The sequence below is a fragment of the Ictalurus furcatus genome, chromosome 4, assembly GCF_023375685.1.
Source record: "Ictalurus furcatus strain D&B chromosome 4, Billie_1.0, whole genome shotgun sequence".
Lineage (NCBI taxonomy): Eukaryota > Metazoa > Chordata > Actinopteri > Siluriformes > Ictaluridae > Ictalurus > Ictalurus furcatus.
Window position 1 is genome coordinate 35,188,355 of NC_071258.1, and position 23,243 is coordinate 35,211,597.

The 23,243-nt window shown below is 39.0% G+C and overlaps 1 protein-coding gene across 2 annotated transcripts in view; it reads right to left on the reverse strand.

Annotated features, from left to right (window-relative positions):
- The window catches only part of LOC128607104 (protein NLRC5), a 252,983-nt gene that overhangs the window by 192,783 nt on the left and 36,957 nt on the right, over positions 1 to 23,243 (reverse strand). For both annotated transcript variants that reach the window (XM_053623757.1, XM_053623750.1), the window contains exons 7-8: positions 2,144 to 2,254; positions 1,091 to 1,201 (exon numbers count right to left, since the gene is read on the reverse strand). In XM_053623757.1, the coding sequence (XP_053479732.1) occupies positions 1,091 to 1,201; positions 2,144 to 2,254 (222 nt within the window). The remainder of the gene's footprint in view (positions 1 to 1,090; positions 1,202 to 2,143; positions 2,255 to 23,243) is intronic.

The window sequence follows — 23,243 nt, forward strand, 5'->3', positions numbered from 1 at the left end:
ATAAACTTCACTATAAATTACTTTAATCTACTTTTTAATTTCTAAAGAAGTGTATATTAATTACACACACACACACACACACACACACACCTTGAATATGGACTCCATCTGATTTCTGCAGTCGATTTTTGGTTTCTGTTTTTGGTTTCTGTGGATAAACAAACATTGTAAATTATTCTTTTTTTTAAAAAAAAAAACCTCAGCACACATCCTACAGCTCTGATCCACACAGCTGTGATATCTGAACCCCTGAAACTCCACACACACACTCGGCTCTTATCATGGGAGAACTGGCTTCGGGCACAGGAAAGCCAGCAATGGCACTATAATGTGTGTTTCCAGTTGGGACAATTTGCACCAGGAGATAAAGCACTTGTTTACCTTCTCACCTCTAGCTCCTAATTACTTATGATTACTGACAAGCAGCAAGAGTCCTTCAAGGTCACATGTTGGGTTGGGGAAGTCGGCTATGAGAGGGGATAAATATGGTAGATTCACCACCACAATTTCCTCAGACAGTGGTGGTTCCTGTTGCTCTGGCAATGATGGTGTCAGAGAGAGATGAGCTGTGGCTCAGTGCAAAAACAGTGGATCTCACTCAGAACCCATTTGGACACCATCTCTAATCCTCGTATGGAGCAATTTGGACACTAGGTTAGGTTTGGGTGTTGCACTGATCTAATGGAACACAACACTGAGACTCCTCTGACCTCTAACCACACCCCCTTTGTGTGTGTCCAGCCGTACTGCTTACAAGAACACAAAAGAAAAGTGGTTCAGAATGAGTTGTGAAAATGCTAGCTATTAGCATTAAATAAATCTGTCCTACAGTGGCTGGAACAGCCCAAGCCTGAGTGTTCAGTCACGCCTTGTACTGACGAGCTTCTGGAACGCCTGGGTACAGCTCGTTTTTATTCTATCCTGGAGTTTACCAAGGGCTATTGGCAGATTCCCTTATTGAAAACTTGTCCTTTTCTACCCAGAAACCACAGGGGTGCTAACTTTTGCACTCACGTGTAGGCATAGCACATACAGTATATTAAACCTACATGACACAAGACTAGAATAAGTGAGAAGAAGAGAGGAATACCTTTCCACAGAGGATGTTCCATCTTTAAAGTTGAGAGGATGCGACATTGAGCGGTCACTCTTATAGGACACACAGCTGGATACAGGTGAGAGACGCCTTTCCTTAGTTTCACTAGAACGAAGAAAAAGTTGTTTTAGATATTTTATCTATAAATAAAGTGATTTATATCTTAGGATGACATTATGTAAATACAGCTACAGAATTTCATACTTCTTTACATATCCTCATTTGAAAGGAGCCATGTCCAGAGCGCAGTCAGTCATTACACTGCACATCTGGAGCAGAGCAGAATAAACACCTTGCTTGAAGGACTCTCAGGGGCTTGGTATCTTGGCAGTATGGGATTTATATTTTCAACCTTCTGATCAGTAGTCTAGAGTCTTGAGCACTGAGACACCACTGTCCTAACTATGCTAATGTACACTTACTGTTAGAAAGGCTTAATACCCTGACAGTGTGCTGGGCTTTAATGACTAAGTGCTTATTAGAACCGCTGGCTCCTTTAGGCCAAGACACCGCCATTATGAGCGGCTTTAGAGAGGAGAACACATGGGGCTCTCCTGGATGTGGTGCAACTAGCAAACAGACATATTTTTGGGAGAGGTGCTGTCCAAAGTAAATTTACTAAAATGTAGTAACAGTTTCACAGTCAGTTATGTTGTGTAACGATATCATTAGAGAGAAATTCATCAAATCCATGTTCCAAATCAGATGCCAGAGTGATATAACTGGTCCATTGCTCCTTTATTTAAAGTCTCCAGAGTGCCTAATGGGGTACAGTAGTGTGTCATCAACGTCCCAGTGACGGAACATCATGACGTGATCGAGGTATTTAGTGGCCACGTGGCCTGTTAAACTCCTGGTGCCTTTCAAGGTAGATAATTATGTGCTGGAGTGCATTATAATGCATTAAAAGTACATGCTCGACTACTTCTAAAACTTCCTTCATTTAACACCATCTCATATCTCATGTTATGAATAGGAAGAACATGAATAAATATGAACAGGAACAAATGAGAGGCTGTGATTTTAATGAGCAGGATAAAGGAATACCTTTCCACAGAGGATGTTCCACCTTTAAATTCGGGAGGAGTTGGCAGTGAGTGGTCACTCTTAAAGGACACACAGCTGGATACGGGAGAATTTGACCTTTCCACAGTTCCACTAAAGAGTAGAGGAAAAATTGCTTTAGTGATTCTATCTACAAAACACTGTGATGCAGATCTCAGGATGCTTCCTGACTCCCTCAGATTGTATAATTATTAATCAGCTGCTAAAGCAATAACTCTGTTATATATAACTTTTGCCCACTGACTTCCTGAGTGCAGTTCTGTAAATCACCTAACAAGAGAATTATTAGGGGTGTAGAGCAGCATCAAAAATATCAAATGTTGGGGAGGACAATTTGGCCATATCTGATTATTGGGGGGACGTGTCCCCCTCAGTGTCTATGGTGGTTACGGCCCTGTCTCCAGGAACTTAAAATCTGTGTTTTAGAGCTTTCCGTATGAGTCTCTCTGTACACTAGACACAAATAAACCAGAATACATCAACCAATGACAAAAATGTATTGCAGATATTCTTAGTTTAATCATGTTCAGAAAAACTGTAACATTGTAGATGATGATTTAATTCATCTGCTTCAGTAGATGGAAGTTTATGTTCTAGGATACCAAAACAACAAAGTGATAAATCCTACACAGCTAAAAATAAGCTCCATTTAAACCTGTGATCTCTAATTTAGCGGTTTTGCTAAGTCACTCCTGAGTCTGTTTAGATTCAGCATGAGGTATCGCAAATCAGCGTTTCCAAAACCTTTGAAAAATCCGGCAAAAAATTGTTCACTTTGTTTTATACAATAATTTACATAGATTTTAATAAAAAACTGATAAATAAAACACAATGTCTTGTGTTTGTACTTTATATAGTCCAGTGTACAGTGGTCCTGAGAAAGCAAACTGAAGATAACATTCTGTAGGATATAATTCAGGAGTTGCTTCTGTAAAGTACTTCTCTCTCACACTCTGTTTAAACTTCTCAAATCCTAAGTTAGATATGAGGAAGAGAGAGGAATACCTTTCTGTTGAGGCTGTTCCATCTTTAAATTTGAGAGGCTCTGTCATTGACCGGTCACTCTTCAAGGACACACAGCTGGGTTCAGGAGAGTTTGACCTTTCCACAGTTTCACTAAATAGTAGAGAGAAATGTGTTTTAGCAATTTATTTATAAAACAGAGTGATGAGGCTTTTAGATTCCCCTCTGATAACACCTTTAAAAATCCATACAAACAAAACTTCCTCAGTGATTTGATGCAAAGGACTTTGTGAGTGAAGCATTAACTCCAAAGAAATCCACTGAAATCACGAATGCACTCTTTATATACATTGTGCACTTCATTCAAAATCATAATCTACAAAGATGTCATGATTTTATAACCTGTAGCTGCACAGAAAATTGTTTATATGATACTAGCATTACACCAACACAGGGAAACAAAACAAAGCACACATATTTACTACATCCCACCTGTGTCGCAAAAACCACAGACAAGACCTGAAACTATCCCAAAAGGCACTGGAAAAAGGAGAAATATCTAGACACGCTGTCTGCACTTACACTCTGTGTGAAAAAGATTGTCACATTTCATTCAGATTATTTGCTATAAAACATCTGGACTCAAATCTGGACTCATCAGACCACATGACCTTTTGCATTGCTCCACAGTCCAATCTTTATGCTTACTAGATAATATAACTCTTTTTAAATATATGATTAGCCTCACAGGCCACACAGCTGTTTAGTCCAAATCCTGAAAGTTGGGTTAGTGCATGTGGAAATGCTCTTACTTTCAGAATTAAACATGATGAGTTTATGATGTGACCAACCGTTTTAAAGATCTCAGACCACAATCATTCAAGATATCAAACATTCACTATTCCGACCACATTTCTTCCTCAAAGTTTACAATTCACCACTCTCCTTCCAGGTTTTAATAATGTGTTAGACAGTTCTGAACTCAATTCCAGGAATTTCAACAATCTCCCTAGTTGTTTTTTTTTGTTGTTGTTGTTGTTGCTTGATACGGACCAATAATTTTCCCCTTCTGAAACACAGTAACATCTTTTCCACGATGCTTTGAGATAAAAGATAAATAGACATAGATTAAAAATAAAGAACAGGACACATCACACCCTATTATTTGTATTACTGCCACCAGAGGTCTCTGTTTCACCTCTTCCCTTTTTCAGTGATTAGTCTTTTCCTTTATAACTTAACTTTACACATCTGGGCTCTTGCTGTTTTTGTCACACAGAATTTCTGACCAGTTTTTACAGTGTACCATCTGTCTGCTTGTGTTTTTAACTCACCTTTCCTAGATAGTTATATTATATTATATTTCCTGCTAGCATGCATGTGAACATAACATGTAAAACCCTCACATTTGATCATTACCACTGTATGTTGCTAGCTCACTATTACCTTTGATATTTGACCATTTAGTAAGTGTCTCACAATAAGAATTATTTTTTAAATGTCTCTCAATATGTTTTTCTAAAACACATCAAAATGTAAATAAAGTCAAAATATTAAGTTCTGTAATGTGTAACAAAGTTGAAGATACTTGGCATTTCTCCATGCAGAACAATTATCTCCTTTATAACATTTAAATGCAGCAAAGATTCTGGATACAGAAATATTTTATCATATGTTTGCATTATTAATGCTTACCTTTGTGTCTTGTGCTGCTCCTCCTGTAGACTCATTTCAGAGATTCTGAGTTTCTCACACTCCTCCGACATTATATCAAAAAGTCAAATGTTTTTATAGCATGAACCTAGCTTGATCCTGATGAGAAAAGAACAGAAGAATATGAAATTCTCTTTCTGGTATATAAAAGTTATTTTTATTTGGCTGTAAATTCCTTTAAACGTCTGTAAAGTATCATTTAAATACTGACATTTACTTTCTCTCTCCAACAGCCTATGCTTTAGTGGAATATGAGCTTAAATTACATGGCAGTTTAAGTGAATTAAACTTCTATAAACAGAGAAAGAAAACCTAACCACCAAACAGCAACCTGGAATTTTTTTTTTATTTTAATCAAAAGCTGGTGGGAATCAGTAACTGATAACTAAAACTCGGCATGTGATATTCACTTTAAGAAAATGAGTAAAAATATACACTCTATAAAGAACATCACAAAACCTCTATGTTGTTTGAAGTAAATCACACAAACAATGATCTTCCTTATTGACAGTTTTGACAGAAAATGTATGACATTTCAAAATTAAAGTATTGTACATCGCACTAATCAAATTAATAAACCTATTAATAATCCTATTTCATTCCTATGTTAAAAAAATACACTTATACCAATACCATGAATGTTTAAATGAACACGTGAAACATTTTACTAAATTAGTGAAAATGGTTTATATGGAAGATTTCCTATATGCTGCATTATTGGCCTGATAATGTAACATATTTATGTATTAATGTAACAGGACTCTGATAAAGTATTTCAGCTCTGTGTTGAAGAAAACACTTACAATACAGGACTGAAGTAAGTCATCAGAGTCGTGTGTTTGTATTAACTGTATTGATACCAGTGTATTATGTCCAACCCTGATCCAACTGTAGGCTACTCTGAGGGGAAAAAGTTAAAGTTGTAGCTAATTGTGTCAGTTATCAATAATAATAATTTACACATGTTGCTCTATCACCTTCTGCGAATTTGAAACCACTTCACTCATCACACCTCCCCCTTTTTAAAAAAAAAAAAAATCACAATAAATTCACGTAAACCAGCCACTCTTCCTTGAAACCTTCCTTGAAACACCGCTGAAAATGGAAAACGAGCATCTGTGATCTCCTACACAACCACAGCAACTTAACTTTTATGCAAAATGATCATTTTAAATAAATAAGTAACAAAACCAACAACAATTCACAGTATTTATGCCCTTACGAAAAGAAACCCTACAGGAATCCTGCAGGATTAAATTTTTTCTACAGGATGTTCCTATAGGGTTTAGCATGGAGCCTACAGTACAATAGAAACATGCCGGAATTTCCAGTACACTCGCTGCACAAGGGGGAATTCCTGCACACATCCTGCCAAAATAAAAGCTCCCAAGAATGTAATTTATCCTGCAGGACAACTTATTTCCTGTAAATGAAAAATTAAATCTGCAGGTTATGTAGTCGACAAAATGAATTTAGAAAATGGTAGATCTGTTCTGAGAGGGAAAGTCTGTTCTGAAGTCTTTTAGTAAATATGTAGGTATACTCATTTTAGGATGAGAAGACGTTTTATTCTGAATGTCTCAGTGTTTTAACTAATAGGTTGAATAAATAATTAAATGTGTCCTTCACAATGCACAAAAACACGCTCACTTTTTGCATGCAGGAATTCACCTGTTACTAGCCACTGTGTGTAAACAGTGGTGCTTGAAAGTTTGTGAACCCTTGTGAAGCATTTTCTATATTTCTGCATAAATATGACCTAAAACATCATCAGATTTTCACACAAGTCCTAAAGTAGATAAGGAAACCCCAATTAAACAAATGAGGCAAAATTATTATACTTAGTCATTTACTTATTTATTGAGGAAAATGATCCAATATTACATATCTGTGAGTGGCAAAAGTATGTGAACCTCTAGGATTAGCAGTTCATTTGAAGGTGAAATTAGAGTCAGGTGTTTTCAATCAATGGGATGATGATCAGGTGTGAGTGAGTGAGCGTCCTGTTTTATTTAAAGAACAGGGATCTATCAGAGTCTGATCTTCACCACACGTGTTTGTGGAAGTGTTTCATGGCATGAACAAAGGAAATTTCTGAGGACCTCAGAAAAAGAGTTGTTGTTGTTGATCATTATGGAAATGGTCACAAAACCATCTATATTGAGTTTTGACTCCACCAATCCACAGTCAGACAGATTATGTACAAATGGAGGAAATTCAACATCACTGTTACTCTTTTTGGTTTAAATAATAATCATTATGTTTGGAGAAAGGAAAATACTGCATTCCAGCATATGCATTCTAACCTTATCCCATCTGTGAAACATGGTGGTGGTAGTATCATGGTTTGGGCCTGTTTTTCTGCATTTGGGCCAGGACGGCTTGCCATCATTGATGGAACAATGAATTCTGAATGATACCAGCCTAAAGGAAAATGTCAGGACATCTGTCCATGTGGGTCATGCAGTAAGACAACAACCCTAAGCACGCAAGTTGTTCTACCAAAGAATGGTTAAAGTTAATGTTTTGGAATGGCCAAGTCAAAGTCCTGACCTCAATCCAATAGAAATGTTGTGGAAGAACCTGAAGCGAGCAGTTCATGTGAGGAAACTCACCAACAGCCCAGAGTTGAAGCTGTTCTGTACTGAGGAACGGGATAAAATTCCTCCAAGCCGATATGCAGGACTGATCGACAGTTACCCCAAACGCTTATCTGCAGTTATTACTGCACAAGGGGGTCACACCACATACTGAAAACAAAGGTTCTCATACTTTGCCACTCACAGATATGTAATATTGGATCCTTTTCCTCATTAAATAAATGACCACACATAATATTCACAGCCTTTGCCATGACACTCAAAATTGAGCGCAGGTGCATCCTGTAATCCGCACAGACTGAGGTCTACCGGTCAGGAAGTCCAGGATCAAGTTGCAGATGGAGGTGTTCAGGCCCAGTAGGTTCAGGTTTCCAATCAGGTGCTGAGGAATAATTGTGTTGAAGGCTGAACTGAAGTCTATGAACAGCATTTGAACGTAGGTGTTCTTTTTGTCCAGGTGAGTGAGGGCCAGCTGTAGGATGTTGGCGATGGCATCATCCATGGAGCAGATGGGGCAATACGGAAACTGCAGTGGGTCCACTGAGGGGGGCAGCAGGGTCTTGATGTGCCTCATGACAAGCCTCTGAAAGCACTTCATGATGATGGATGTGAGTGCAACGGGACGGTAGTCATTGAGGCAGGACACTGAAGACTTTTTCGGCACAGGGACAATGGTGGTAGCCTTGAAGCACGTTGGAACGACGGTGCTGCTCGGGGAGATGTTGAATATGTCAGTGAGAACATCTGTCAGCTGGTCTGCACATGCTCTGAGCAGTCTGCCCGGACTGTTGTCTGGTCCAGCAGCCTTCTGTGGGTTGACTCTACGTAGAGTTTTCCTCACATCAGCCATGGTTCGACACAGCACCTGGTCGTTGGGAGGAGGGGAGGTCTTCCTCGCTGCCACCTCATTCTGCGCCTCAAACTGAATGTAGAAGTTGTACAGTGCATCTGGAAGGGAGACATCACAGTCACAGGTGGGTGATGTCCAGTAGTTGCTGATGGCCTGAATGCCCTGTCACATGCACCACGAGTCACCGCTAACCATGAAGTGACTATGGATTTTCTGGCCGTATGCGCACTTTGCCTCTTTGATGGTCAGGGACAGTTTGGCCCTCACTGTTCTTAGGCCCGCATTGTCAACTGCCCTGAAGTCTCAGGTGCTCAGCAGTGCACGCACCTCCGCTGTCATCTGCAGAACATGACATCGTCAATGCACTTGCACTCAGATCAGAAACTAGGGATGTCACGATACCAAAACTCTAGTAGTCGGTACAGATACCAGCAAAAATACACGATACTCGATACCAAAGTCGATACCACGTTGTGTAAAAATAAATAAATAAATACTTAAACATTAATTCCTTTATTTAAACATTTGAGCATTATAAAAAACAATAGTGGCAACAGTCACATAATAAAAAAAACAATTACAAAATAGATATATAATAAGTATGAAGGCATAAAATGTTTTTTCTTTGAGATGTTCTGAAATGAGGTCTCTGGTTTCGGTGTATATTCTGGGGATCTCTGTGTACATGAAGTAAGTTCTGCTTGGTAGCTGGTATCTGGTGTTGAACTGCTGAAGCATTTGCTGGAATCTATGCTTTTCTACAGTGTAGACAGGAACTTGATCCATGCATATGAACTCAGCAACTTCCCTATCCAGTTTCCTTGCTTCGTTTGAGTTTTTGTCATATTTCTTGTGTCTTTTTAAGCGTCTCTTAAGGAGAGACGCTTAAGTGGAGTCTACAGGTGCTAAGGTGCGCTCCTAAACACACACCTTATACGCTGAATGCAAGCATTAGTTTAAGTTAGTTGTTAATTAGTTAGTTGTCTTTTATAAGCTTCTCTTAAGGTTAATGTTTGCTGACTTTGCTCCTGACTCTCCTAGTGGACATCCTCCTCTGGCTGATACTGGAAAGAGAGAGAGAGAGAGAGAGAGAGAGATTTTAGTTATCAAACACTGTCTGACAATGACTACGTTTACATGGACAGCATTAATCTAATTATTGACGTTACTCTGAGTAAGATAATGTGATTAAGTTGTTTACATGAGTCGCTTTTAGAATACTCCAGTCATGTTCCCGTTTTACATGTTATAGATCATAATTAGATTAACAGCACACGTCATTACGTCACCGCGCCACGCCGTCCGACTCCCTCCAGAATTTCACGTGTCAACATACAGTTCGTCTTTGTTATGAAACCGTATACAGTTTTGGGTGTTTTTATTTAATTTTTTACGAACGCTTTAAGTGCAGTTAATTATTTGTCATGCTGTGCGTGCAAACAGACAACTGCTTGAAGCCAATGGGTGTGTCCCAAATCGCGTAGTTAACGTCTATATAGTATCCGAGATACATGTATTTTTCCCCACTACAGGCCTATAGTAGGAAAGTGTGCAATTTGGGACGCAGCCGAACTCTCTTGTTAGCCGTAAAACAGTTGCGCTGCCGTGTGTGATCGTGTCCTGTCGCAAAATGCAGTGAAAACTCCCACATGACGCTCATAATGTGATTAAGGTGTTTACATGTCTGTAATACATACGTAGTACGTCCATAATGCGACTAAAACAGGAGTACTCCACCTGTCTTAATTAGATTATTGCTTACTTCGATTATGACCTTAATTAGATTAAGGTAAGTAAAAATTGCTGTTTACATGGTAGTTTCTTAATTAGAGTATGGTCTTAATCGGATTAAGAGGGGATTATTGTTGTCCATGTAAACGCAGCTAATGACTAAAACAGTGGAGTCTACAGGTGCTAAGGTGCACTCCTAAACACACACCTTATACGCTGAATGCAAGCATTAGTTTAAATTCACTGACATGGTCTCAGGCCGAAAATATTTACTAAAACCATTAAAATTAAAATAATTATTTAATCTAGTGACATTAGGCTACATTTAGCTGACAGGACACGGGCTGAATGGAGATGCATGGAGGAACATTAGGAGGTAGTTTATAACACTGCAGTGCGTTAGCGTCGTGAACAAAAAACTGGCTATCGCTAACATTACATGGAGCATAACATTAGCTGGTTTCACGGCTACAATGCAGCTGCCTCAAACAAACATAATATAGGACCGTCTTTCAGGATAAGGATTAGAAGTTTTACAGTTTGTTTGACGTTAATATGACTTGAAACACACTTACCTTGAATTCTTTGAAGAGATCGGGGTGCCTGTCTTTCAGGTGCTTCACCAAATTCGAGGTGTTTCCTCCTTTGTTTGAAGTGTACGATGGCATCGTTTGCACACCGGCTTCAGAGCATCAATTATATGTTTGTTTTTATCCGCCTCGAATGTGAAGTATTTCCATATTCGACCCTTGCCTTTTTTCCTCTCAACGGGACGGGGAGGAGCTGAACTTGTCGCCATAGCCACCTTTTGTAGTTTTTCCCCTTGTGCGTAGTTGTTCTTCTTTACCAATTGTGGACCGACTAAAACACTTGCGCGTATTTACTGCCCCCTTCAGGTTCGGATGAATCGCAACCTCTGTACTTTCGGTACTTTCAAACAACTGGTACCAACAGAACTGCAGAAAAACAAGTACCGTCACGTTTTAAGAATGTTGGTACCGACTTGGTACCGAAGTATCGGTTCTTGTGACATCCCTAACTGAAACACTGTCCCCTTTGGATGCCCAGGGGCTCTTTGATGCCCAGGGCTCCAGCTCACTGCATCTTTAACAGAGCCTGCTCCACCACCTCCTGTTGCCCCAGGGGTAGACACTGTGGCTGCTGACATATGGGTGCAGCATCCCCTGTGTCAATGTCATGCTGCACCAAGTGTGTTTGCCCCAGCTCCCTGTCATCACATGCAAAGCAATCCTGAAATTCCATAAACAGCTGCCACAATTGTCCCTGCTGCCACATGTCAGGTCTCCGGAGCTCCTTTGCATTATCTCCTGTAGAGCTGCCATGTTCCTCCCCTCTCCCCCAGGTGAAGACCCCAGCCCCTTTTCCCCAGTCTTTTGGCCATGTGTGTGGTGACAGTGGCTTTGGTTGGGACGTAGTGGGTGACTCTACTCTGTCTTTCGGTATGTATATTAAGTCGTATATTAAGTCGGCATGTCCAGGACCCAGCTGTCAGTCCATCTGCGTGACAGACTTCAGGTGGCCTCATCCTTACCAGCTGACCACTGTTGCAACTCAATGTGGCCTTGGCTAGGTCTAACTGACAGCCATGGTCTCTCAGAAAGTCCAAGCCCAGAATACAACTGTCCTGCACTTCAGATATCCACACAAGATGCTGAATGTTCTTGTCCCCCACAGTCAATATCAACAAACCTCTCCCTTTCATGGGAGCTAGCTCACCAGCCACTGTCCAGAGCTGAACCATTGTGCCCTCCAACTGTGTCCCTTCTGGCACCACATCTGGTGAACCACTGTAACTGTAGACCCTGTGTTAACTAGAGCTGTGCATGAAATTCCCTCATTACAGATGGGAATGTGGCAAAAGTCTGATATGCCGTTCTGCCCACAACCACTATCACAAGAACATCAGGCCTGGCAGTGAGTTCTGGTGACGCGCGGGATATTGGTTTGGAGGTCTGCAGTGTCCCGCCTACTGTACCCCCTTTCTGATTGCCACTACTTTAGCCTGGTCAGGGCATTCTCTAACCAGGTGACCCAGGTGACCCAGCTGACCACACCCCCAGCAAAGACAGGTTTGTGTTTTCTGTCACTTGGGCAGAGGCACAGCCAACCCCCGAATCATCTCTGTAATCTCATCCAGCCACTCTGGTTTTTGTGCTGCCATTTCACTGCTTACAACTGCCCTGACGTTGGTGGTGGAGTCCTTTGACGACCACGCATGGTCATCTCAACTGACATTTTTCTCTCCAGTGCTAACTCCAGGGCCTCAGACAAATCATGCAAGCTGTGTATGAATGCACAGCTCTGCTGGGGAAAGGGCTCTGATGAACTGATCACGGCATGACCCAGATTACTTGCTGCACTCACTCCGGCATATTCATCATCTTCCTCCATCTTACCACGAACTGAGTTATCCATCTTCTCCAGCAGCAGACAGCAGCTGCGTGGCTAAAGCTCAAGCTTAAATCAGCGAGTGTACCTCACAGCTGTCTTCAATTGTTTTTACTTCTCACACCATTTGTAGCGTTCTTCGACAAGGATGCAATGCTGTTGTCAGCACACCCGGCTTGTTTCAGAGAACCTCACCAGAAACAACGTGCACTCCTCTCTTCTCCCCCTCCCCAGAGCCCCTCACACACACACACACACACACACACACACACACACACACACACACACACACACACACACGGAGTGGGACCTCCTCCTCACTTGACCCAAACATTTAATAACAGTTCCCCAACATTAACTGAAGAAAGTGCAATCTTTTACAATAAACACATTATTTCCCTTAAAACAATATCAACATTCTGAACACGTTACAATATATATATAATGTGTGTGTGCATATAATAATAATAATAATAATAATAATAATAATATTTTCTTAAAATATGTTTTTAGTAAATGTGTTTTTATTTGGTTTAATGCTTTATAGTGTAAATATAAAAACATTTAGCCTGTAAACTCATAAATACTGTGAATTGCTGTTTGCTCGTTTTGTTACTTTATTTACAAGTTAAGTTGTTTTGGTTGTGTAGGAGCATATAATAATAATAATAATAATAATAATAATAATAATAATAATAATATGAATTTCAATAATATTTGGTTGTGTAGGAGCATATAATAATAATAATAATAATAATAATAATAATAATAATAATATGAATTTCAATAATATTTGGTTGTGTAGGAGCATATAATAATAATAATAATAATAATAATAATAATAATAATAATATGAATTTCAATAATATTTGGTTGTGTAGGAGCTCGCGGACGCCCCTCAAACTTTTCAGCTAAATGTTTTTATCAGTCAGGACAGAATCCAATAAACATTCAAATATATCACATTCTCCGATCTGACACGAATGGTTTAGAGATCCTCCGACATGTCAGCAGTTCAGTCTAAAATGGCGCTCTCTGTGTGTGTTTTTGTTTGTTTGTGTGTGTGTGTGTGTGTGTGTGTGTGGTCTAGTCAGGAATCACCCCCCCCCCCCCCCCCCCCCCCCCCCCCATCTGGAATGATAGCAATCCCCTTGGGAAGCAGCGTTGTGTTTGTCTTTATTGCTGCTTATTGTGTTTGTTCGAGAGAAAGAAGGAAATACAGTGGAAATAAGTCAGGAATTGTTCTAATGAATATTAATATGATTAATTCTCTAACAAACAGGACACACAGGTCCGTTAACTTCCCTCAGGATAAGTTACTGCGTCACACCGCGTTAGTGAATAAAGAGTAGAGTGTGTAAGTTTAGACAGAAAAGTTCTTCATTTAGTGAATGATCCTAACACTCACATATTACAGCTTTATATTCATGTACTCACTGCGATGTGTTTCCCCGAAACGACCTGCTGACTTTCACTTTGAACTGATATCCAGAGAAGGAAAGGAGGAGTTCCAGCTGCTGGTTTTGAACTCAGTTCAGTTCAGTAAGCTTTACTGGCGTGACCGTAAACATGTAGAGAATTCCCAAAGCATTCCATGGAACAGAACTGTGATTAACAAACATTACTTATAACACTGAGTGTCCGAATACAAACATGGAGAGGAGAGAATATAAATAAAGCGCATATAAAAAATACTGGCAATTTACAGTGAGTCTCTCTCTCTCTCTCTCTCTCTCTCTCTCACACACACACACACACACACACACGTCTTTTCACACCGCCTGATATGGGGGGTCTGTGACTTATTGTTGGGATGTCTGATAGGGTGTTTGGATTGTCTTCAGTGGGATGTGGTTTTAAGCTCTTTATTCTAAGTTGTGTTCTTTGGCTTGAACTAAAGTGACTACATTTTGAAAAACACGAGGAAATAAAATAAAAAGGATTGAGTGAAATTAACCTTTTAAATAACATTAATAAGCATGGTTGGGGAGGAACGGAGTACAAGCAAAAACGGAGCAAAAAAACTGTATTTCTTTCGTTCCGGTTCGAATATATTGTTGTAATAAATGTTGAAAATAACAATAACATGAATCAGTCACTATAATAACACAAATAATATAATAATGTTGCATTTTTGTTACTATTAATTTATTCCGTTATTTGACATCTATGTCACGCTTGCACACGTTTTGAAAACCGTCCCTTTGCGCCACCCTGTGGTAATTGTGCGAATGACTTTCACGTGTAAGTGGTTTGTAGAGGGTATATGTCGAATGTCACATGACCAAACCGGAAATCTGGTCTCACCACATTCGCTTGCAGGGTGATCCACTAATCTAGCTAGTTCGTAGTATTGTTATTATTATTATTCAGAATATTGTTCACGTTTTATTTAATTTTAATTTTCATATCTGAATCTGGATCTGAGTCTGTGTGAACTAGGAGACTCAGGAGTGGAGAAGCTCTGTGATCTACTGAAGAAACACGAGTGTAAACTGGAGACACTGGGGTGAGTAACTCAGTGATGAAACACACTGAATGAAGCTTTATAATGATGCAGGATTACACTTTAGAGTTGTCTTTCACAGACCGTACACAGATCTTTATAATACACAATAACAATGTAGACAAGTACTTTACTATTATATTTCTGCATCTCACTGTTACATACATGCCTACATCATCATTATTTAATCCTGTGAGGTAAAGACACTAAAAACTTTTCTCTCTGCAGGTTAATAAAGTGCAGAATAACAGATAGAGGCTGTGCTGCTCTGACTGCAGCTCTGAAGTTAAACTCCTCACATCTGAAAGATCTGGATCTGAGAGATAATGAACTGGGAAATTCAGTCACACAACTCGAGGAGTTACTGAAGCGTTCAGGAGGACAGAGACGGTCAGCAGCATGTTGGTTATCGTACTGACAGAAGTACATAAAACATCATTTATGTTGTCGTTAATGGTCCTTCCTTTAACACTAACTCTCCTATTCTTATGAACTGAAATAAACTTTATGATAAGAAAGTAAGAGAAGAGGAAGTCTGACTGTGTCTAGTTCTCATTCAGACACATTCTGAATCTGTTGTGTATTTATAAATTATTTCTTATGCATGTATGTAAAATGTGGTCATAATAAACATAATCCTTTGTCTGGAATCTACTCCTGCTGGTGTTTTTTTTAACTCTTTTATTTTTAAATGACGAAGTTGCTAAGTGTATAGCTGAATATTAGGTCTGTGTTCATCATTACATTGATAAAACACAAATCTGTAGCACCAGATAAAGGTGATGCTCTAATCCTACCAATAAAACACTAATCTGTAATTCCCCCTAATATAAATAAGATCAAAATTGAACAAAAGTACTTTCAATTTAAAACAATTAGAAAAATTTACTTAATCTAAATGTGTGCACAGATTCCATTGTGGCATTCTCAAGTGGAGGGAAAACGTTTATCCCAAATTTAGTAAATCCAACTACGCCACCGTGGGGGAAACCAGGGAAATACTCCCAAATAAAGGCACACACAAGTTCTACAATCGGGGCAAGGAACACGAGAGTGAGACGAGAGTATGAACATAAAAATGATATTTTATTCTGACACTTATGACCAGGTTTTTGTCAACGCTGACAGAGTAATACCTCAGTACGGGATGATCGAACACGCAGAGGAAACTGCATACATGCAACACTTTGAGTGAGTTGATTTAGCTGTTGCTGCTGTGACTTTAACATCTCCCGCAGCTCCCTTAACTCCGTCTGAGAATACCCTTGCACACCATACTGGATGCCATAAGCCACTGCCACTAACTGACTCCGGCCCCTCGCACCCCCTGGCATTCCCTCCCGTTCACACCTAACCCCCTCACCACATACTGTCAATAAGTAGAAGCGGGCTGGCGGCGAACTAGTTGCTTCAGCTCCCGGCGGAGAGCGCTATCGGCTACATACTCGACAAATTGATCATGCAACACAATTTCCGCATTAGGGATAGCATTAGGTGATTGCTGTTTAACCCTCTCCAGGAGAATCATCAAGGCCAGGGAAAACTCTAACAGAGATTCCCCATCCTGCTGCCTCCTGGAGAAAAAGTCTTCATGGAGTGCTACATATGATTGAGAGCAACCATACAACTCACGTAAAATTGCAATAATCTTATCAGGATCTCCCCGTTCCTCACTGGGATGGTGCCTAATCTCCTCCCGTGCATACACATACATATCATTCAGCCACCGGCTAAACGTTGCGATCACTGAACGCGATCTCCGGCGTGAACTCGCCACAATGCACGCTCACCAAATCACTTACTCTGCCACACATGTAAATGAAATGAGTTTACATTAACACAGTTTGCTTTCATACATCCAACATGATTCAACGTCACTTCATTAGATTGGAATAAAATCAAAGTCCATGGACTCACCCACGCTTAAAATATTTTCACAACTATTTACATTATAAAGCACAGCCATAGGTTTTCTATTGAACATCAAACTGATTGAAAATACCTGTAAAAATAAACAAATGTAAACAGAGCACTGTTCAGATATATTCAGTATGGATTTGTTTAAAATGTCTTTGTTTGTTGTGCGCTAGCATGTCAGAATGATAATAGTGTATAATAGAATCATAACAGAATTGTAACATCATGCTTTCTATACAGTAAAAACAGAAAAAGGAGTGATGAACACACTGAGATGTATATTTTCCTCTAAACAGTGATCTGTATAGTTATTGTTATAGATTTAACAAGTGAATGTCTGTATGTTAATGTTACGTGTATATACAGTATAACTCATTTAAAAGTAATAACAGTTCCTTTGTTCACTTCTGATGCTGTGAGCGTGAGCGGCCATTTTAATTTTTGTCAGTCCATAAACTGGGATGGAACTCATAGCTGAGAAGATTACTCCAAGTCATATTCAAAACATGTCTTGGCACCTCAGTGTGAAACGTCTATCCCGAATGTCTCCGTTCTCCCTACGGAAGTGCACTAGTTGTACTATTTAACGGTTACACACTATGTAGTGCAGCCTGTAGACAAGATTACCATTTGGAATTGCACATTAAGTAAATTGTTTCAGGAAGTCATGATCTGGGGCTTTTTTTGGCCTCCTGCTTTAAGTTTGAGAGGCATTATGTTTTTGCGTTGTCCGTGATTCCCTCCAAAATTCTCGTTAGCATGATATCTGAAGAATGAGTGGTTGAATGTTTGTAGAATTTATATGAAATTATCATTGTGACCTGCAGATGAACTGATTAGATTTTAGAATCGATCCAAACAGAGAAAAGGTCACAGAAAGGTCAAATGTCCCCATGCTTGGTTAAAAACAATGCTTATATGATAAAGAACCTTCAGCTTGGGTTGTGAATACATATTCTTCACTAACTTCAAGTGGCATTTGTCTAATTAAAATACAAAACCAAATTAGTGACGCATACATTCAAAAATGATTAAAAATTACAAACTATCTCTCCTCTGTCACTGTCACCATGTCATTATTTTAACTGTTAACAAAATGTGAAATAGTACCAATGCATCAAAGACTTAATTAAGAAATTCTTTAGGTCATTATTGGTGCCGCCACTCTGGTAGACATGATAGCTGATGAGAAAAATAGTTTAGAGGATATTATACATAGCGTACATGAATTTCATTCTGATCCTTCAGTGTTTGCATTTCTTGGCAATTAAAGGTTTTTTGTTTTTTTTTAAACAACACAGTAATGTGTTGTTTCCGAGCTCTACTGTTTACATGTCTAATGTTTATGCTATGGATTAGGGTTAGTTTATGGTTTTCTCCTGCACAGCTTGAAAAAAATGTTAATATCCTGATTTTGTGTGTGTGTGTGTGTGAGAGTGTGTGTGTGAGTGTGTGAGAGTGTGTGTGTGTGTGAGAGAGAGAGAGAGAGAGAGAGAGAGAGAGAGAGAGCGCTTGTGCCCATTCAGAGCCCTAAATACTTGTGGAAAGTAGCTCCTCCTGAAACACTCTGTTGGTCCTCACGCTGTAGTTAACATTTTAAGATGTTAAGAATCAATTTATTAATCCTGTTTCTACCCAGGTTTAATTCCAGATTTAACTTTTAAGGTGAGACACTGCAGGTGAATAGGGTAATGGGCTCAATGCTTTCTTAGTATTACTCTTCCATCTCTGGATCTTTCACTACACATGAAGAATACTTGCAAAGCCCTTTTTAGTAAGCTGGAGAAAGGCTTCAAACTTTATGCTTCATCATTAAACATATGAAGAAAATACCCATTTAATATATATATATATATATATATACACACACACACATATATATACACACACACACACACACACACACACACACACAGGTTTTTACCTCAACTGTGAAAAGAACTAAGAGTTTATAGTATTTGAATTCATTTTGAATGTATTGTGACAGTGAAGTTTGGAGTTTTCCCCTCAGCTGTAAGTATAAATGAAGTAAATAAAAGGTATAATCTGTTAGAATGACTAATACACAGAGTTAAATCACTACATAATGTGTGTAATAAGGTACTTGATGTCAGTATGAGTGTATTGAGTACAGTAAAGTTAGCCTGGAGCTGCTAGATGAATAAATGTTAATGCTACTGTATTTAATCTAGTTAAGATAACTGACTAAACCCTTATGTTCATGTATTTTCCCCCTAATATGGATATTTGCTACTTTATTCAGGTACAACATTACAATCTCTTTCAGTTCAATACAAATTTATTTCAGTACAAAATTCTATTTTAAAATGAGAAAAGCAAGTAATGCTTCTGAAACTTACCAAATAGCCGCTATTAAAAACAGATCAGTCATTAAATCAGCATATTGCTGGGGTTACATTACATTCTCACAATCCAGCTGTCACTATTTATTTTATTAAACACACATTGTTCACTCCTTCATCTGGTTACATAAACAAACCTCCATATCGAGTACATATACATATTAATAACACATGTACACATACTTATTAGAGCTGTAAATAGGATACAGAGTGCATGGTATTGAAGCCCCTGGTCCAGCAGTACAGACTCACAGGAAGTACGAGTCCTCCATAGACTTCAGGGTTCAGCATTAATGACTGTCCGAATGCCCAGGGCAAGGAAAACACTACATCAGGACAGCAAAATGAAAATCTCTTCCCAATCTCCCAATTGGACAAATACATGTTTTGGCAGGGACCAGAACTATTAATTGAACAATATAATTGATGCCGATTTGATTCACTAGAATGTTTAACTTCTGGCAATGCAAAAAATAAAATAATACAGTTGGATGTCCAGTCCAGACACCTGTAGAGAGAGGTGTGCAGCAAAATGTTGGTGAAATGGGAGAATGGGGCTAAAGGAGTTTGAAGCCTTATTCCCTCATGGAAACGTTTCCCTGGGTTGATTTATACTCTTCTGTACTGGAGGATTTTTGCACAGTTTGTAGGGCTTACTATAACAAGGTAAATAACATAACAAAACTGTGTCTTTTTTCAGCACTACAACTTTTATGAAACAGTTGCTTGAGCACCATGGTAAATCTCTCTATCATCTCCCATGTATGACGGTGAAAAAAGCAACTAGCTAACTGCTAACTGGTAGCCAATACTGTACCGACGTGGCTTACAGAAGGTAAGCTAAAATGATGAAACTATGCTAATGCTAACATTAAGATTATCGAGAAGAACCCAGTCACATTGGAAAAGTAACTTATCCCCTGAAATGCTTACTGAGTATTACAGGACAGAGGTCAAGAAAACCTCTTGAAATCAATAACTTGCTATTTGAGTTTAATGTATCATGACTGTAATGTACACTCGTCTCTCCTTATTGTATGCTTACTGTAAAACATGCACAGGTTTGCAATTGAACGTATGATGTTTTAAATACTTCAATAATTCTGACATACAGCACAGTAAACCAAGACATTTTAAACAAGGAAGTATTGGCTATTTTACATCAGGAATTTTACATCAGCTACATGTTCATAGTCACAGCGCAGCGAACGAGCAACTACAGTTCCCAGAATGCAACGCAAACTACAAACATGGCTGACGAGGACTACACTTCCCATACACATGCACGCGCACCTTCTCCTGAGTTCTGATCACGGACACCTGCACCGAATCACACACACGCGCACACACACAAACACACACACCCAATCTCACACACACAAACAGTATTTAAGTGACGGTTAAATCTTTACTAGCTTGTGAAGTAAACGCTCATCAGCCTCGTCTCTGTCGTGAACCAAGCTTTAGTTTTCGTATTCGCGAAACCGGTTTTTGATATTTTGCAGTTTGTTGACTACGATTATCTGCCCAAGCCTAGTACTGTCTGTTCACCTGACCACTGCCTGCCTTGTGACTACGCTTTCTCATCAGCTCATCAGTCCCTGCAACATCCAAACATTACTTAACATTAGTCGTGCGATTTCGGCTCTGTATTCTAACTATTGACAAGCTGCATAATAGATATTTGTTGACAGTAGCTGGTTTGTTAGCCTGCTACCCAACACAAATTTACCAGGTTCACGCCACTGGTAATGATGGATAGAACAACTAGTCAATTCAAACGCACATCAGGAAAGTTATCTGAATTAGTCATTTAATGTGGGCGGTGTTAACAGGCTGAGGTAAATTCATTGCTGGCTAAGGCATGATGGAGATCACAAAAAAGATATATACATACTTTTACATACTTATACATACTTTTACACACTTATACATACTTTTCTTTAGTGTATAAGAATTATTCAAGCTGCTCGGTGTCCTGTGAGCAGAGCTTATCATATTATCTCCAATATGGCAAAATGCTCTGATGCACTGTTCAATACACTTGTACTACATGTTTAACTGCTGGAGGAATTCTTTATCTGTACAGCTATGATTCCAACTTTCTTTTTGTTCAGGTTTGATCTTATTTATATTATATATTTATATTAGTTTGTTTTGAGGTTTAGAGGTGTGAGAGCTTGTGTAGCCTTGGTTTTGTTGCTTCTGTGGACTACTGCTGTTACTTTCCTCTGTGAATACTTTTGTTTTGTTTCCCACGTCTTCCCTGGTTTGGCTGGCTGTAGACACTGTCCACACTGCTTCCTCCCTGTTCTGTGTGTTCCATATTTCCTTCTGTTTGGTCATGCTGCAGTGTAGACAATGGTTCTTAAGATGACTGTTGACCAGACCTTCCAACACCAGGGATGAAACTTATGACAGCAGAACCAATATCTTTCACTTTCTCCCATATACTCTGATAATATCTGTAAGATCAAAACAGAAAATAGAAATGTTTCAACACTGTAACCTTTATATATATACACTATACATTCTCTTACTCAGGAGCTATATCTGTTTTCCCTTGTAATTATTACTTTATTAAAATATTTAAAATAAATCACATCATTACATCATTATTAAAGTAAATAGAGTGTATTTATGGTGGTAACTCACCGTCTATTTTATTAGGAACAACTGTATGTATACCCGCACATTGATATATGCACATTTATTGATGTGTGTGTGTTCTCTTTCACAGGGAGACTGGAGCCTTGTATAAATATATAATCATATATATGGCAGTGCGAGCATAGCGACGTGTGTGAAATGTGTGTTATACTTTAAACCATGTTTTAAAAAATTTCCTGCATTTGTGGAGAATGTTCAGTGAATTAAATTTGAGCATTTTAGAATGTCTAGTGGAGCTGTTCTGGACAACTGGATGTGTTTCTCTTTTGTTCAAGACTTACCACTTGCTCATTCAAGTGTTTTCATCATCTGTGAACTGGATTTCCCAGCATTTAGACCTCATTATATGCAGTGACATCAACAGGAGTCATTGTTGGAGTGATGGATAGGTGATCACAGGTGTGAATTAGAGTGAATCTGCCAGAGCAGGCCCGGCACCAGCGGTGTACCGAAGAAGGGGCGTTTGCAATACCGAAAGGGGGCGATGACGTAACGCAAAGTATTCTCAACTAGGAAACATATGCAGCCCAGAATCCGTGTTCTGTTGAACTGCCCTATATCCTACCATTGCACAAATTTATAGGCTAGTCTGTGGGTCTATGCTACTGGAAGTACAGTGACAATAATATACAACCCGTATCTCATAGACCGTGGAACGCATTTGAAATTGGCCGGGCCCATCAGGCAATACTCGCAGTATCCCCCCACACACACAAATCTCCAGCATCCCAGTGCTCCCACAACTGATTTGCGTTACATGACAAGTCAATACATTTTTACATAGCAGAATTTCTCTCTCATAGGCTGTGGTCACTGGGCATGATAATTGTGGCTGCCATAGACTTTATAATAAAAAAACTGACTACTGAAGGATTTTATTTAACTTTCTCAGGTTCAAACACTATTTGAAAGTATTGAATAGCCTAATCTTAATATGAAAATATATTACTACATAAAATGTTCTTCTCCTTGCGCTTAACCAGACAACCAATAACACACTGCCCTTAACTAAAATGTTGCTATTCTAATACTCACACTAAAAAGCAGACACCCCTGGGTGTTGTGATTTTAAAAAAATTTAATACAATTTTTAGGTCTGAGTGAGGGGGGCGTTGCCCCCTCGTGGCACCGGCCCTGATGCAATACCTTAAAAATGCACTAAATGCACAAATCAGCTGCTAGTGGACATGAAAGAGACAAACTACTAAGCAGAAAGAATAGTTATTTTCTTCATAATACTGCATGCTTATTTTTCAATAAATATAACGAGTATTTATGATTTGAAAACTTAAATTAAGTATTATGTTAGAGCAGTAATGTAAACATCAGTGGAATGTAGAAGATAAGTTGAGGTACTGTT